This window comes from Bison bison, unplaced genomic scaffold, assembly GCF_000754665.1.
Source record: "Bison bison bison isolate TAMUID 2011002044 unplaced genomic scaffold, Bison_UMD1.0 scf7180017864066, whole genome shotgun sequence".
In the NCBI taxonomy this organism is placed as follows: domain Eukaryota; kingdom Metazoa; phylum Chordata; class Mammalia; order Artiodactyla; family Bovidae; genus Bison; species Bison bison.
The window spans coordinates 2,368,378-2,386,171 of record NW_011494638.1 but is presented as its reverse complement, the minus strand read 5'-3'; the positions used below and the strand labels follow the sequence as shown (position 1 = coordinate 2,386,171).

Genomic DNA, 17,794 nt, shown 5'->3' with positions numbered 1-17,794 from the left:
GGAATGATGCTAAAGCTGAAACTTCAGTACTTTGGCCACCTGATGCGAAGAGTTGACTTATTGGAAAAGACTCTGATGCTGGGAGGGATTGGGGGCAAGAGGAGAAGGGGATGACAGAGGATGAGATGGCTGCATGGCATCACTGACTCAATGGACGTGAGTCTGAGTGAACTCTGGGAGTTGGTGATGGCCAGGGAGGCCTGTCGTGCTGCGATTCAGGGGGTCGCAAAGAGTCGGACATGACTGAGTGACTGATCTGATCTGATCTGATCTGAAAAGAATGGAGAGGCCATTAATATTCACTGAGCATCTACTATGTGCCAGATTCTTAGCAGTGACTTTCCCATTTAGTCTTCAAAATAAACCACTAAGGTAAATTTTATTATTCCAATTTATTTGAAGGAAGAAAAATGAAGCCCTGAGAAGTTAGAAAAACTTTTTCCAGGTCACATATCTGGTAAGTTAGATTTGTCTTTGACATTCAGATACATGGCCTCCCAATTTTAAGGTCTGCACAGGGGCTGCAGAAGAGCATGGCGCTTGCTTGCAGAAGGCAGAAGTCAAGCAGGCTTGGGAAAGAATTCCAGTCGCTGTCACCTCAGGGATGCATCAGCCCTGTTTGAGGAGCATGACTTTACATGTTCCCACTGACCATGTCGGGTTATTATGAGATAAAAGTAAGAACACAGATTGGAAGTCACTTTGAAAATTTCTACTCGGGCCAAGTGCCATTGAACTCCAAGTAGTTATTCTGAGGAATCTGACAGAGCCAGGGTCAACAAAGTCAGTTAGGTAATTGATGGGCAGTGTGTATAACTTCGTATGCCTGGATAGGATTTGTTGAGAATTAGCAAGAGCTGAAAACACACAGAATGAGACCAGCTCTGCACACCTGCTTCTTCACCTGAGTACTCACTCTGCAAACAGTCGGCATTCAGGAGGTCCTGACACTTTTCGTGGCACTTCACTCCACACTCCGAACACTTCATGCCTTGCCGGGCAATGCCCCATAGGAGCCCTTCACACTCGTAACAGTAGGTAGGTGTTGTAGCCGTCCAGACCTCAAAGTTGTGTGGGGTGGTGGAGGACATGGGGTAGATCAGTGCCTGTAGCGTCTTCTTGAAGACATGTATTTTCTGGGAAGGTGAGAGAAGTTACCAACGTAAGGTACATCAATGGATCTGGAGAAGTCCAACATAAAACAAACCATGTTATCACTTTTTCCTGAAAATGCTATTTTGAGAGAACTCTTTAATTATTTATTTAAGTGATGACAGTCATCACAGTGACTCTGCTTAAGTATTCTTCCTTCAATGCTCCAGGGTCCGATTCAGTAATTTGAATACTGCTGCTAAGTCGCTTCAGTCGTGTCTGACTCTGTGAAACCCCAGAGACGATAGCCCACCAGGCTCCCCTGTCCCTGGGATTCTCCAGGCAAGAACACTGGAGTGGGTTGCCATTTCCTTCTCCAATTTGAATACAGAAACTCCCTAATTTTCACATGGGACTGGGCTTCAATGCTGTGCAAGGTTCTTTCATGGCAGCACAAAGCTCTGGTTTCTTGATAATGACTACATCCTCTGTCCTGTTACTTCATGAGCACAAGGATGATGAACATCATGCTCACTGCTGGATCAATCCTCAGAGCATAATCTAGTCTACGGCTTGAGATAGATATTCAGGAAACACCAATTCAAAAGTCAAAAGAAATTTATATTACTATCTTTGGTCTAAGTTGGTTCTTGGTAAAATTATAAAGTCATGGAAAGTATTCTGAATGCTGATTTTAAACTTCTACAAACACCCCTCACTCCTCCTTTGTATCTTAACCAGGCCTCACCTCCCTGATTCTAACATAACATCCTCTGTAACATGACACCCCTCCCCAATTCCGAAGTATACTTCTAGAGATCTTTCTACAGGGACTTGCTTTCACTGCCTTAAAGGGAGATATATATATTTTTTAATTTATTGGGATATAATTGCTTTTCAATGTTGTGTTAGTTCTGCTGCATAGCAAAGTGAATCAGCTTTATGCATACATATATCCCCTGCCTCTGTGGTTTCCGTCACCACCCCATCCCACCCATCAAGTCATCACAGAGCTGAGCTCCCGGTGTTACACAGTAGGTTCCCACTAGCTATCTACTTTACACATGGTAGTGTATACATGTCAGTGCTAATCTCCCAATTAATTCCACTTCTCTCCCCACCATGTCCACTTGTTTATTCTGTATGTCTCCATCTCTACTCTTGCCCTGTAAATATGTTAATCTGTACCATTTTTCTTGATTCCATGTATATGCAGTAATATACAATATTTGTTTTCCTCTTTCTGTCTGACTTCACTCTGTATGACAGACTCTAGCTCCATCCACATCTTTACAGATGACTGAATGGAGATAATTTTTAACAGTGCAGGGAAGCCATTGGTGAAGTGAGCACTGAACAAGGAGCCCAGAGGCCTGAGTTCCTGAGCACAGGCTCTGTTGCATGACAGTTGAAATGGGCTTCAGAAGGCAGGAGCTGTCTTGTCTCTGAGTGTTAGGGCACAGCACCTTTTCATGGCATGAAATGAACGCTGTGCTACTTGAAAGTCTTATAATCTATGGAGAGATTTAAGTTCTCTAATCCTCAATTTCCTGCTCTACCTGTCTACTGTTTGTTGATGATCAAACTGTGTGACAGTAACAAATATAGCCCATAGACTTCAAACACTGAATAAATGCTAAGTAAGAGTGCTCATACTTCAGATTTGTTTAGATGAGTCTCTTTGCTTCTCATTTCCCACTCTGCTGGTGACTCGCTGGGGAGAAAGACCAGCACTCTCTGAAGTTACATTTATAATTCCCCACAACCACCTGATGCCTGATGAATGGTTGTTTACACAAATTCTGTAGAAGTCTAGCTGATAAGCAACACTAGAAGGGAAGTGCTTGTGTTTTTCATTAATCATCCTTAAATCTCATTTCAGAGTATCTTCCCACAGTGTTGAAATGGTTACCTTTCTATTATTCTTCAATTCCAAAGTATGGAAATGGCACTTTTCCTTTTATCAGTAATTCCCCTCACCAGGCATTTCCCCAGAATATGTCTGGTAATGGCACAAGGAGTTTCCCTACAAGGAAGCTAATCTTCACTAAAAATTTTTCTATCTTTTAAAAAGCAACATTCAGCCTTGCCACTCAATGAGGGTCTGATCAAAGTTCTTTACATTTCAAGTGAGTCTACACATCAAAAGTGTGTTCAAAATATGGGAACTTCTCAATTAGGGGAACCCTGTGTTAGGGTTTATATAGAACAAGTGGATCCATCACTTTTCAATAAAGATAATCTGAGTCAATAAATCTCTTGGTTACATTCTTTAATGAAGATGTCATGTCTTGAAAAGAACTGTTAAGAGTTCTATTAGAATTAGAAGCATGTATTATTCATCTTTGCTTCACCTTTACTGCCTAGCAGAGTGATATTTAATATCTTTGAAGTGAACTGAATGATTCTTGGCATAAGAGATATACCATTAGTTCTACATAGACGGTTTTATGTTCTGAGCTGAGGGCCTGGGGGACTGTGTGATATGTGTGTGTGCATCGTACAGAATTGTTGGTTTAGCTAAAATAAAAAAAAAAAAAAGATTGGAGTTCAGGTATATTTGCAATTGCATAATTTGTTATCTTAGTAGCGGTAAAAAACAACAATTCTAACTGGAACACTGGGTAGGAACAGAACAGAGTCTGCTACTGAACATAAGAGAGAGATACATATTAACTTAGAAAGCAGAGTTGGGCAGATCCTTTACCAGCTGAACCACAAGGGAAGCCCAAGAATACTGGAGTGGATAGCCTATCCCTTCTCCAGCAGATCTTCTTGACCCAGGGATAGAACCGGGGTGTCCTGCATTGCAGGCAGATTCTTTACCAACTGATCTATCAGGAAAGCCTAGAGTTAGACAAGCAGTTGCTTTTTAATATGAATTTATCCACATAATTTAAATTTAATGATTAACACATTTTATCTAATCCCCTATGTCCATTTTCTTTTTATTGAATTCAAGTGATATACAAGCAGTCCTCTAAATTTTTAGGCTGTAGTAAGAGTATTAATATAAGGAACACTTGCTAAAATATTACACATGTTGAAGGAAAACAAGTGAAAGACAGTTTTGATAGACAGCTGGGAAGGTTTCATTGAAATTGAAATGTTTGTTTTGGTTTGGTTAAAGAAGCATGGTCCATTTCATGAGAAGAGAAGCTAATTTCAAAAAAGAAGAAACATGGAAAATTTATCAGACAGCACATCAAAAATCAATTGAATAGGGCATTAAAATAAACCATAACATTTGAAAGCTATAGAAGCTGGACAAAAACAAGATAATTCACTAGAGGGTATATGTCCCCAGTCTCAAGAAAATGATAATATGAGTTTTTCATTCTTGATTTTGGAGATATGGGCATGTGTTTACTAAAGCTGAAAATCACTCTAAAATAAATGGTTTATGAAAATATTTCTTATTCCAGCAAAGCATAAGATAGAATGATGGTCAACATAGAAATTCAGGAAATCAATAGCTAAGGAAAGCATGGAAAAATACATCTGATATGATCATCTCAGGAGAATATGGTATACTGAGGGAAAGAGTGTATTTTTAGCAGCAAAATAACAGCAGATCAAATAAGATTACAACGACATAGCTTTTGTGGAATAAGGTGAAAACCTAGGATATGGGGCACTGAATGTAAACAAAACAGAAGAAAACAAAGGAAAACCCTAAAATGAGCCATGGGAAATGGAAGTCTGCCACTTACCTTGGATTAAGAATTGGATTAACGAGAAGAGAAAAAATATACACATATATACCCATGCATACAAGGACTCAGAGTAGATAGAAAGATAACTCGGTGCAGGTAATAGGATGCTAGCTGATGTGAAAGGATGGGGACTGGGAATTATGTTATCAAGAGAGGGTCTCTGGCCTAGGTAAACAAGGAACCAGACATATGGAGAAGATGGTTCAAAGAACAAGCAGAATCCTAATTACTGGAATTAGGACTGAGAGACAGAGTGGATTCAGCAATTTGGGAGACTTGCCACTAATCTATTTTAAATGTTTCTAAACTTTTCAAATCTTGTACAGTCAATGTAATATTATTAGCTAAAATGAATGTTCTGATAATAATAAAATCTATGCTCACTGCAGAAGTAATTTATAAACCGAAAAAGCCCTAAAATAAAAAATAGCTTAATCTTTCAAATTTAGGCATAGTTTGACCCATATTCTTCCAGGAATTTTTATATTTAGAGCCAGGATATCAGGCTTTTGCAGAGAAGTAAAAAATAACAAACATTACTTTTATACTACTGAAGTGATTCCAGAAAATAAGGCAATTTTACTGTGTTTCAACAGTGCCTTGATCTGTAGAAATGAGAACAAGGAACACTTTCACTCAGATAAGACTTAATAACCAAGTATGACCTATGGACTACAAAGGAGAAGATGCGCATATTTTAGACGTAGATTTTGTTAACAATTCATGCCCCGAGAAACTGGAATTTAAAGCAAGTTGCTCTACTAAATGACTTCCTGAACAATTAGGACTCTGGAATTGCCTTTCCTATTGACAGCTATACGGGGAAATTAGAATGAGTCCAAGAAATAAAGCAGTCAAGCCTCCTACCGAGAACAATTACCAGTGTTCTGGGGCCACCAAAATTCCAATCTACCAACTGTTGACACTTAAAACAGGAACAAAGCCTGGCTGCCTCCATTTGCCACATACCTTTTCTCTCCCCCCGCCCCCATGTTAACCAGCGACTTAACTAATAAAGTTCTATTTTTCTTCTCGTACTCCCTCACAGAAATATGCAAACCATCATTTTCTTATACTTAAAAAAAAAATCACATTTTGATAATTCTAGGGAAAAAGTATGCTTTCTGTTTTTAAGTGTATTTCATGTGCTTAATGCATGCTTTTTAGAAAAGAAATCAATTTACTGCCCTGTATGTATCATTTTGCTATTTCTGGACAAAAGCATCAGAAAGATTTGCAGAGCAAAGGTTAGATAAATGAGACCTTTGAAATTTGTTATGAGGACAGAACAATGGTAGAATAAGATCCTGAGCATAAAAACAGACATAATTTCATGACTGATTTTTTAATCAAACTAATCATTACATAAGATTGACACCAGAAGGTAAAATTACTCAGGCAAAATTTTTATAGCAGAACGTACAGAGACTAAAAGTTATGCGCCTCTACATGGAACACTTTATGTAGTTTGTTTTTGCTCACATTGTTTTACTCACATTACCACTGATCAAGTAACTAATAGATTGAGTCCAAATAAAGAGAGTAAAAGAGTGATAAAATCTCTTTTTTGATTCAATAATTTAAGAAGAGGACAATACAAGATATACACCTTAAAAGATAATTTTGTTTCATGCCAATATATGACAAGGAACTTGATCTGATAACAAATTAGGACAAATTTGTCATGTACTGTAAGTATCGGTTTTTCTCCAATTCAAGCTTTCAATGTGTGTGTGTGTGTGTGTGTGTATATATATGTATATATATATATATATATAAAGTGGTATAAGATGAGTAACTTATTAAATATAAGAGGCCAGGATGGATTCATTTTGATATTTGGCAAAACTAATACAATTTGTAAAGTTTAAAAATAAAATAAAATTTAAAAATAAATAAATAAATAAATAAACATAAGAGGCCAAAAATAAGGTGAATTTCTCCACTGGGAGAAACATTGGACATTTTAACGTGGAAAGGTCTAGTTCTCATCAGTTGGGGCAGAGCCTGAGTTTTTATAAATCTTCTGATAGAGGTCATGAAAGAGGAAGAAGGATTAGGATATTATAAAAGGAAAAGAGAGAAAGGGGTGAGCATCTCTCTTAAAGGGAACCTATTCTACTGTTCTCTTTTGTAACTAAGAAAGTCACTCATGCATCTATGGAAAGCTGTGTGGTGAAAGAGACAATCATAAAAATAATAACTAATATTTACTACATATTTATGTGTCCAAGGGGTTCCCCTGGTGGCTCAAACAGTAAAGAATTTGCCTGTAATGCGGGAGACCCAGGTTCGATCCCTGGGTCAGGAAGAGCCCCAGGAGAAGGCAGTGGCAACCCACTCCAGTATTCTTGCCTGGAGAATTCCATGGACAGAGAAGCCTGGTGGGTTACAGTCTATGAGGTCGAAACGAGTTGGACATGACTGAGCAAGTAACACTCACTTTTTACCATGTGTCCAAAATGGTTGAAGTGCTCTCAATTTATCTCATTTGATTTCCCTAACAATCTTCTAGAAATATTAGTATATTCAGTTTGTATATTGAAAAACTAATCTGGCAACCTAGCCAGAAAAAACAAAAAAAAACATCATTTTACTGTTTTTTGTGGGAAAAAAATAAAACATTTTACTATATAGAAGGGGCTCAAAAGAAACAGATTCCCCAGTTATCTCAGAAAGTTTTTAAAAAGGAACTTAATGACAAAATTACAAAAGTGGATTCTCTGGAAACCTAGGAGATATGTTTGGAATTCAGTTAAAGTCCATGGGCTTTGATCTTGGGCTTTTCATATCATTTTCAGATATGACATTCAGACTTGCCTCCTACCTAATGTTGCACTAAGAGTAGTAACCAAAGCCTAAGCACTTTCAGATCTTTATATATATGTGTGTGTGTGTGTCTGTGTGTGTGTGTGTATTTAAGACAGGGTTACTGATCACTTTAAAATTTGAAAAGTATTTTAATTAAACATTTAAAAATTATCTACTTTATTAAAATAAATAGTATAGATAACTTCAATCTATTTAATGGAAAACAGGGAAACTAAAGAAAACTCAATCTACAGAATATAAACCTAGAAAGGAAACAGAGTAAAATGAAGAGAAATAGTAAATTAAAAAAAAGTAATAGAACTAATTCATCCACAAAATAGAATTCACCCATAAAAAGGAAAATTCTGAAATTAAATTTTAAAATCAAGTTGTTTTTCTGTAAGATATGAATAAAGACACAATAAAATGTAAATAAAGGGCTAGAAAAAGTTCTATCAAAGAGGATACTAACCTAATTTAGTGAAAGTGAAAGTGAAAATCACTCCGTTATCTCCAACTCTTTGTGACCCCATGGACTTTAGTCCATGGAATTCCTCAGGCCAGAATACTGGAGTGGGTAGCCTTTCCCTTCTCCAAGCCCGGGATCAAACCCAGGTCTTCTGCATTGCAGGCGGATTCTTTACCAGCTGAGCCACAAGGGAAGCCAAAGAATATTGGAGTGGGTAGCCTATCCCTTCTCCAGCAGATCTTCCTGACCCAGGAATTGAACTAGGGTCTCCCGAATTGCAGGTGGATTCTTTACCAACTGAACTAAAATTTAGGGTAGCTGTATTAATATCACATAGAATATTTTTAAGGAAAAATCATTTAAATGATTATTAAGATCAACTAGCAAAAGTTGAAAGAAATTATTAGAGATATAGAAGCCCCAAAACTTATGTACTAAAACAGAAAAAGCTCAGATGTGATATCTACAATGCCGATCATGTATTAAGCTATAAAGTGAAAGTGAAGTCATTCAGTCATGTCCAACTCTTTGAGACCCCATGGACTGTAGCCTATCAGGCTCCTTAGTTCATGGAATTTTCCAGTCAAGAGTACTGGAGTGGGTTGCCATTTCCTTCTCCACTGGATCTTCCTGACCCAGGGATCAAACCCAGGTCTCCGGCATTGCGGGCAGACACTTTACTGTCTGAGCCACCAGGGAAGTCCAGCAATCCTCAATTAAATAAGAAAGACTAAAGTACAGTCCATCTCCTTTGAATACAATGCAGTAACAAAATAAAGCCCTTATCTTTGGAATATTAATGAAAACACTTTCCATATAACTGATGAGTCAAAATACTAATCACTGGACCATTTATGAAACAATTCTATCTAAACAACAAGAAAAGCACTATATATCAAAATTTGTACAATGCAGCTAAAGTGTGCTAAGAGGAAAATGGATAGTTTTAAATGCATACGTTAGAAAAGACAAAAAGAAAATTAAGTTATACACATGTGGTTAAAAATATAAACAAAAGCAATAAAATGATAGATATAAAATCTTTGAAGTTTGGAAGGAGAAAGAAATTGAGAAAGGAATACACAGAGGGTGGAAATATTCTCTTTTCAAAGCTAAGTGATGGATATACAGGTGTTTGTACTGTTTTTCACTTCGTTGATGCTGTATGTATTTTGTGTGTATGAAACAGTTAAAGATCCTGATGCTGGGAAAGATTGAGGGAAGAAGACAAGGGTGCAACAGGGATGAAATGGTTGGAAGGCATCACTGACTCAGTGGACATGAGTTTGAGCAAGCTCTGGGAGATACTGAAGGACAGGGAAGACTGGCATGCTGTGGTTCCTGGGGTTGCAAAGAGTCAAACAGGACTTAGCAACTGAACAACAACAATAGTTAACAGCAACAATAAAAATTAACAAACTACATATTCAACTTAGTAAGTTAGAAAAATAGCTTCAGGATAAATACAAATAGCAGAAGATGAATTCAAATAAGACAAGAACAGAAATAAATGAAATAGAAAGCAAATCAAGTATATGGAGTCAACAAATGCCAGAGAATCTCTTGTATACTGACTTACAAAAGAGAAAAAAGTACAAATAAATAAGATAAAAACAGCTCAAGCTTTTATGAATGATACAATTATATGAACAATTTGATGGTATTCAATTTGAAAATTTAGAAAAAAAGACAACCTTTGGGAAAAATATAAATTATCAAAATTGACTCAAGAACAAATGTTTAAATAACGGGAATAGAACTGTTATACTAAATAAATTGATTCAGTAGTCAAATAACTACCCTCAAATAAAACAAACACCCCCCCCCCAAAACAAAACTACAAGACGGTTTTAAGAGGCAAATTTTGTCAGTCTTTCAAGGTACTGTTGCTGCTGCTGCTGCTAAGTCGCTTCAGTCGTGTCTGACTCTGTACGACCCCATAGTTGACAGCCCACCAGGCTCCCCTGTCCCTGGGATTCTCCAGGCAAGAACACTGGAATGGGTTGCCATTTCCTTCTCCGATGCATGAAAGTGAAAAGTGAAAGTGAAGTCGCTCAGTCGTGTCCGACTCTTAGCGACCCCATGGACTGCAGCCTACCAGGCTCCTCTGTCCATGGGATTTTCCAGGCAGAAGTACTGGAGTGGGGTGCCATTGCCTTCTCCCTTTCAAGGTACAGCAACATGCATTTCACATAGATCATCCCAGAGAAGTGACAAAAAGGAAAGCTCCCTAGCTTATTTAACAAAATTAATTTATTATTGATGCCATGATTGTTCAAAGACATGGTAAACCATAAGCCATTTTACTAATGAATATGGATGCAAACATTTTACATAATTAGCAAACATATGAGAAAATTGAAGCCCAGAAAATTTCAGTAACTTGCCCAAGTTCGCTCAGTTAATAAATGGCAGACTTGGACCAACACTTTTCTCAAGCCTAGGACCATGCTCTTGAAGAAGGCAAGAAGCAAGACCAATAGCAACACTGCTTGTAATGAAGCCCCTGTCAATTCTCCCTGCAACCTGCCGCTCAGGTGCAAAGGCGACAGGGATGCACTGGGCTCAGCATGTACTCTGCATTCTTGACCTTAAGTTCCTACTTCACTGCCCTGATGGCCATTGCTGTGCCTGGCAAGACATTTCCTTAATGCTCACTCTTTTTGAAATAAGTATTACTGCATTAATTTAAGGATGAGCCTGAGGGAGATAAAGTGTAAGGACAAGAAATGAGTTCTGAAAAGCAGTTTGAATCTGAGATTCAAACTCAGATCACATCACTTCAACAATCATTTATGTGGTTTGAAAGGATTCCTGTTTATGAGCAGGACCCTAGACTCCTTGGGTGAACTATGAGCCTTCAACTTTCAGACTGAATCCCAGATACTAGGCAGGTGGTTCTGACCTGTTTCCTTCTCCCATGTATTCTTCTAGTGTCATGCTAGGAATAGGACCCAGGTCTGATTTCCTGATCACTCTCACACCTAGTTCTTGCCAGTCCCTTTGCTTTTGCCTGAATCCTGTATTGGAAGAAGGACCTCTATATCCCTAGACAAATCAACCCTTAGTGAGAATTCACACACTCTATAGGCATGCCCTTAGGCCAGCCTCCTAAACACGGCCATCAACCCAGATAGAACAAACCATGTTTGAGAATCTCTTTTAGCCTTGGTGATTTGGGTTCTTTACTCTGAGTTTCCCATAACCATCATCTATGCTATGCTATGCTAAGTTACGTCAGTCGTGTCCGACTCTTAGCGGCCCCATGGACTATAGCCTACCAGGCTCCTCCATCCATGGGATTTCCCAGGCAAGAGTACTGGAGTGGGGTGCCATTGCCTTCTCCCAACCATCATCTAAGCCTGTCTTAATTTAAATACCCCACCAACTAAGAGCTTCTACTAAGAACCATAGCAACAGTCCTTGGGTGACCGTTATGTCAGCTCTCCCTTCACTACATTATAAGCATCATGGTGGCAGGGATTTTTAGATGAATTGTTCTCTGCCTTATTTCCAAAATCTGAAACAATGCCTGAAACATAGTAGACAGTCCATATTTGTTGAAATGTTGAGTGGATTTACTTTGATTGTGCTACTGTTGGGTCCAAACCTAGGAAATTATCACTGAGAAAGCAAGGCACAAAGCTAAGCAGTATATCGCCAGGCAGATTACTGTGTATGAATACCAGATTGTTATTCTGCCTTGTGTTATTCAACCAGATTGGACTATTTAGAAATTTCAGGCCTTTAGGGCTAATTAGACTGAGATTCCCAATCAACTCCAGTAGCTCCTCATGGTGAGTGGGAATTGGTGACGGATGGAGCACTTGGCAGTGATTTGCCCACTGCCAACTGTGTGTCAATGGAGATGGTGCTGGCCTACCCACTGTCAACTTGCCTCAGATTTTATAGCACTTTCCTTCCTTCGAAGAGATGACTGAGATTTTTACTGTACATCTCTTTAATTCAAATAGAATAGGGCTATTCAAATAGAAGGGCTACCTTTTTGCACATGGCCAAGTCATTTTTCTTCATGTAAAGGCAAATATTTCATGCTTCACATTGAGGGTGCCTGGGACTTGCAGCACCAGGAACTAGAAATTATTCACTCCAGCGTTTATATTAGTTGCCCATGTAATGACTTAATGTGACAGCTTGTCAAGAATGAGATTTAATATGCCTGTTGTATGGAAGTCATATTTCATTTGCATTTTGAGACGCCGGCCCCAGGGAAATGGGCTTTATGAGTTTTAGCAGGAACTGTTGGGCTTGGTTCATCCACCCAACACTCACACAGAAAAATCTTTTATAGAGCCCTTCTGAAACTAAATACTAAAACTAAAATGAATACTTTTAAGTAAAGGAACAGTTGACCAATAGCTCTTTTAACCATACAGTGAGGGTGTGCTCTCTGTCAGAGCTTCAGAAAATGTAGAGGCATTCCTCTAATTTCTATTGCTTTCCTCTTAACTTTTCACAGGGATGAGTATTTGTGCTTTAAACCAAAGACAATATTTTAAAACATAAAAAAACAGTCTAGAAGTCTATCCAATAAAAACCTTCCATTTTGATTATTTCCTCTGAAGCAAAAGACTGGATACTCTGAGATTCAGTAAGCAATAAGAGGCTTTTTCATGTATCAGAGAATGTTTATTTTCTCTTGTATCCAAACTACACTGGAAGTATTACATGGCATAATAAACCCAACAGATAAAAATAAGCCCCTGGGAAAGCAGTCATGTTTTAAAAATACCATGGCACAATACAAAATGTTCTGAATGTGCTGTAGCACCCAGATATTCAAATAGACATGTACTACTGCTGATATGTATTGGGCTGAGGGGGGTTTGCTGATGGAGACCTAGGAAAGGTTGGCTTTGGGTGGAAGATGACAATGAAAGAAGAAGAAAATGAGAAACAAAAATGTAAATAATGGTGTTTACATGTCAAGTATATAGAAATTTAAAACAAGTAATAATAGTGGCCATGTTTTTATTCTCTAAGAAAGACAAAGTCTCTAAATTGGAGGAGGTAGTACACAGTTGCAATAATCTGTGCACAGGGGCACAGATAAATTTTCCTGGATACAAGCCCCAGAGTAGTGGCTGGCAGGATGCAGTTACCATGGCACAACATCCACTGCTCATTGGAATTGGAATTACCTGGGAGGTTTTTTTCTTTTTAACCCTTCTATCCAGGTTACACTTGAAGCCAGTTAAATCATTCATGGGAGTGAGACCCAGGCATCAGGGTTTAAAAGCTCCCCTCGGTGATTCTAGATGGCTCAGATGGTAAAGAATCTGCCTGCAGTGCAGGAGAAACCTGAGTTTAATCTCTAGGTCGGGAAGACCCCCTGGAGAAGGGAACGGCAATCCACTCCAGTATTCTTGCCTGGAGAATTCCATGGACAGAGGAGCCCGGCAGGCTACAGTCCATGGGGTTGCAAACAGTAGGACACGACTGAGCAACACACACACACACACACAGGCAATTCTAATGAGCCGAATTCAAGAATCCCTGATCTAGATATTTGCAATCTATTTCTACCTTCTAATCATGTTGGTTCTTTCATTCAATAAGGAATTGACAAAGCATCTATCTCATGCCAGACTATGTAGTAAGCAATAGGGATGAAAACATTTAACAAGGACATCAAACAAGACGCAGTTCTTACCCTCATGGAGTCAAAAGAGAAGGCTTATGCAAAATAATCAAATTGTACTAACGAAAATCATAAAAGCACCAGCTCATATTTATTGTATACTGTACCCTAGGATGTACAAGCATGTTAAACACTTATCCACTCCCTTCATCTACTGTATTATTATCACATCACTGTACATATGAGAGAACTCAGGCCCAGAGAAGTTACATAACTTGCCAGATATAATAAGCTAATTTAGCAGTCCAAATGGGATTCACCCCATGCAGCCTTCACTCTTAACCATACCATCCTCTGGAGTTTGTGATTAAATGCTAGGAAGGCCCAGAGGAAGAAACAAATAATTGAGCCAAAAGGGGAGGGAGGTGTTTGGGAAAGCCTCAAAAATGAGGCAACATGTGGACTATGTAGAAATTTAGCAGGAATTTTCAGGTGTATATAACAAGCAAACTGTGTTTGGATGAAATAGCATTTGTAAAGATGGGAAGGTACATGAATATTTGAGCAACACAGGATAATTTGTATGATAGTGCAGCTGAGGCTTTGAGGAAATTTGTTCAGGGTGAGACTTTCTGCATGTTCCCAGTTATTCCTAGAACTTTGGAATAAACATAACAAACAAGCAGCCCAAGCAGAATGCTTTTCCCCAGACTATGATCAATGTATAGTTAGTAGCTGACTCTGCACCTACCAATTCCTCATTGTTTAAAGATGTCCTAATCACCATAGCCAGGGAGAGTCCAGACTTCCGGGCAGCCAGGGTCTTAAAAAATTAAAACAAACAAAAAAGACAATCATGAGTTACTGATACATGAGGTGACTGTTATTTACCTATTACTCAGCAGAAGATGAAAATATAAGAGTATAGACTATCACTGTTCACACTTTAGGTAACAGGGACATACTATATTCAGTAGTCAGCCAATTCATCCAGAATGTGGAATCACAGAACATTAAAGCTAAAAAAGTCCCTTTTAGATCATCAAACCTAGACCCTACATTTCACAGATGATAAAACTGAGGCCCAGTAAGAAAGACTGAGTAACCCAAGGTTTTTAGGCTAGCATGAGACTTCTAAAACATTGTTTTTCTCCAAGAAAACCATAATCACATGCCTTCATAAAACATGACCATTGATACAGAGCCAGCTCACCTCTCTGATAGCCCTGAATCACAACAGGTATTAGATGATTCTTGAGTTGTCTATAGTTTCCTGGAATATGCTTCCATATCTAGCCAATGTATTTTCTTACCAAGTATGCATTTTATCAAGTGAGAATCATCATTCCCAGATTTGTTCTCTTCACTCACTGCTGGTAACTTAGGTGATTTTAAGTAAGAGTTACATTCCTTTAGTTTCCCCTGTAAAATAGAACCATTATACGGCTCCCACTAGAAATATACATGATATAAGGTTAATGTACTCAATGGTACTATAGAGAACTGTGGAAATCAGTTCTAGATGGGAATAATAAATATTCTCCTCCATTAGGGGTCAGAAATATATCTACTTGGAGCCACGAAGACACTGTGCCTAGTTAAGTTCAGTACAGTCCTAAGCGGGGAGGTGACTTTCCATCTGTCTCCACCCCTACCATGTAAACTTATAGGGCACTTATCTCCAAAGATAGTCTTTTATCACTGACAACTACTGTCCCTCAAATTTTGTTTTTAGTCTATTTTAGTCCATATTTGCACTTGCTATTTACATAAGTTGTTCTATCTTTCAGAATGGAGATGTTAAATCCTTATAGAAACCAAACTTCTTATTCTTATATGTTTCTTTTTATTTCCCCACCATGTTCTCTTAGATCGCATGAATAAGAGTAGTATTTGAGAAGACTGCCAAATATTAATTAAATAAATTAAAAATCACTTACCATGGCCTGAAGAGTCCAAGTGATAGAGAAAATAAAATATAAATAATTAGACATATGAGAAAAGAACATAATAATGCTAAATAAGCCTAATGCTAAAAAATGATGTCATACTACAACAGCAGGAATCTGAGGTAACTGTAGAGACATATCATGCTTTCCAGCATAAGTTTTTTTCCAGGAAAGACTTTGTCTTTTCTAATTTAAAGCTAAAGTGATGAGCTTCGGATAAAGGTTTTCACAGCAAAATTAAAAATTACCAGTATTAAGAATCTGTGTACATTGTTGTAAAAGGGAAACTTCAGTTTCTCTGGGGGAAATATATTTTCATGCAATAAACCATTAAGAATATGCCTCCAAAACATGAAAACACTGTGAATGATAGAAAACATTTCTTTTTCCTGTTGATGGGCTATTTTTTAGACTTTAATACAGACTATTATCAATTCTTTTCATTTCCCAGCAGTCTCTAGCATATTTCCTTATAGGAGAGTTTGTTATTCAGAGTTATATTCAGGGCTAGTATAGGATTTAATGACCTGGAAGCTATGGTTTTCTTTGGAGAGTGAAACAGCTTATTAATTTGGTTAGATGTGATCTTAAAGAATAAAGAACTAATTAACATTGTCTGCTTGCTTTATAAAATGCTAAAGATTATAGGGTTAAGGTGAAGACTTCAAATCCAGCCTTCCACTGCAAATTAAACTCATGGTCATTTATAAAATTGAGCACATCAAAGCCCAATTGCAGAAGACTGCTTGGCATGTTGTATGACTTCCTTTTTGCTCAATTATAGCACTATTTTAACTCAATCTGTAATTTCACCTAATATCAAAAGCTGTCAAAAGGTTAGAGCTATTTCCTCCATCTAATCGACTTTAAAGAAATAATAAGCCTAATGCTGCTAGCATCCAGCTTCTTCTGTGTTTTATGCTATGAAATATTTACAGGCTAGGCAATTAATGAGAAGGACAATATGACATCTAGTAAAGACAACGCATGCAGTCAAAATGAATTAAACAGGAGTGACTCACCACATCTCGTACAATAGGCAGAGTTTTCTTTTTGCGGAGATCCGGCATACTGTCAATACCATAAAGTCCCAGACCAGCTCTGAAAGAGGGGGAGAAGGAATGATTTCAATGGGGAATAGACTTCCTATTAAAAAAATTCCACTGTCTGTAGTAAAAAGTCTGTGAAAGAAGGTTAAAGGATTACCATACTGGTTAAGGCAGCAGCAAAGATCCAAGACTCAAGGACCTTGCCCCAAAGTAAGAGACCAACTATCACACATAGTGATCACTCTCCATCTTAGATGGTTTCATACTTTGAAGAATTATATATGGTCTGGTTTGACACATTGTTTTATTGTACCACAGAGAGGATAATTAAAATTGTTAGGTATATGGAACTTTGCACCTAGAGGAAGAAACAGAATCAAACCAGTTTTGGTGAAAGTTTGATCTGTCTGCAATGATTAAAAAAAAATACTTTTATAGCAAAAATACTATTTTTGTGTGTGTGTACATTGTGTCTTCACAGATTGAACTCCAAGCAGAATCTTAAGAATTTACCAACATATTTAAAATACTAGTGATTATCCCAGTACCATAATTTCCACTTATCTGAATTATCCAAAGATAAATGCACAAGATTAAATGTCATATAAGCATGTTCACTGCAACTTTTTCTACTAACAACAAAAGCTAGGTAACCTAAATATTCAGTAACCATATACTGATTGAATGAATTATAGAATATTACACAATGGAAGTGATGCAATCATTAAATAAGTTAAATAAACATGTGCATATATAAAAAATACAGTATGTTAAGAAAGCACACTTCCATATTATTAAGTTTCCTATTTACCCTCATATGAATGGGTGCTTATATATGCATGGAAAATGTCTAGAAATATATTCACCAAATTGATAACCATACTTACCTCCGTGGAATAAAATTGGATGAGAGAAAGAGAGAAGACTCCCTATGTTATAAATTTAGTAATGTTCAAAATTTTTATAATAAGCATATGTTATATCTGCAATTTAAAATAATTTTAAATACATTAATATTTGTTTATTAAAATAAATTTAATACATTGAATTTGATTTTTGTTGCATCGAAGCCAGTCTTTTTATACAACCAAAAAGGTCATCATCAT

At 37.5% G+C, this 17,794-nt stretch overlaps 1 protein-coding gene across 1 annotated transcript in view; it reads right to left on the bottom strand.

Annotated features, from left to right (window-relative positions):
- UNC13C (unc-13 homolog C (C. elegans)) overlaps positions 1-17,794 on the bottom strand; it is a 673,935-nt gene that overhangs the window by 387,245 nt on the left and 268,896 nt on the right. Inside the window, exons 6-9 of the mRNA XM_010836764.1 lie at positions 16,662-16,740; positions 15,631-15,636; positions 14,442-14,513; positions 917-1,136 (exon numbers count right to left, since the gene is read on the bottom strand). Coding sequence (XP_010835066.1) covers positions 917-1,136; positions 14,442-14,513; positions 15,631-15,636; positions 16,662-16,740 — 377 coding nt within the window. The remainder of the gene's footprint in view (positions 1-916; positions 1,137-14,441; positions 14,514-15,630; positions 15,637-16,661; positions 16,741-17,794) is intronic.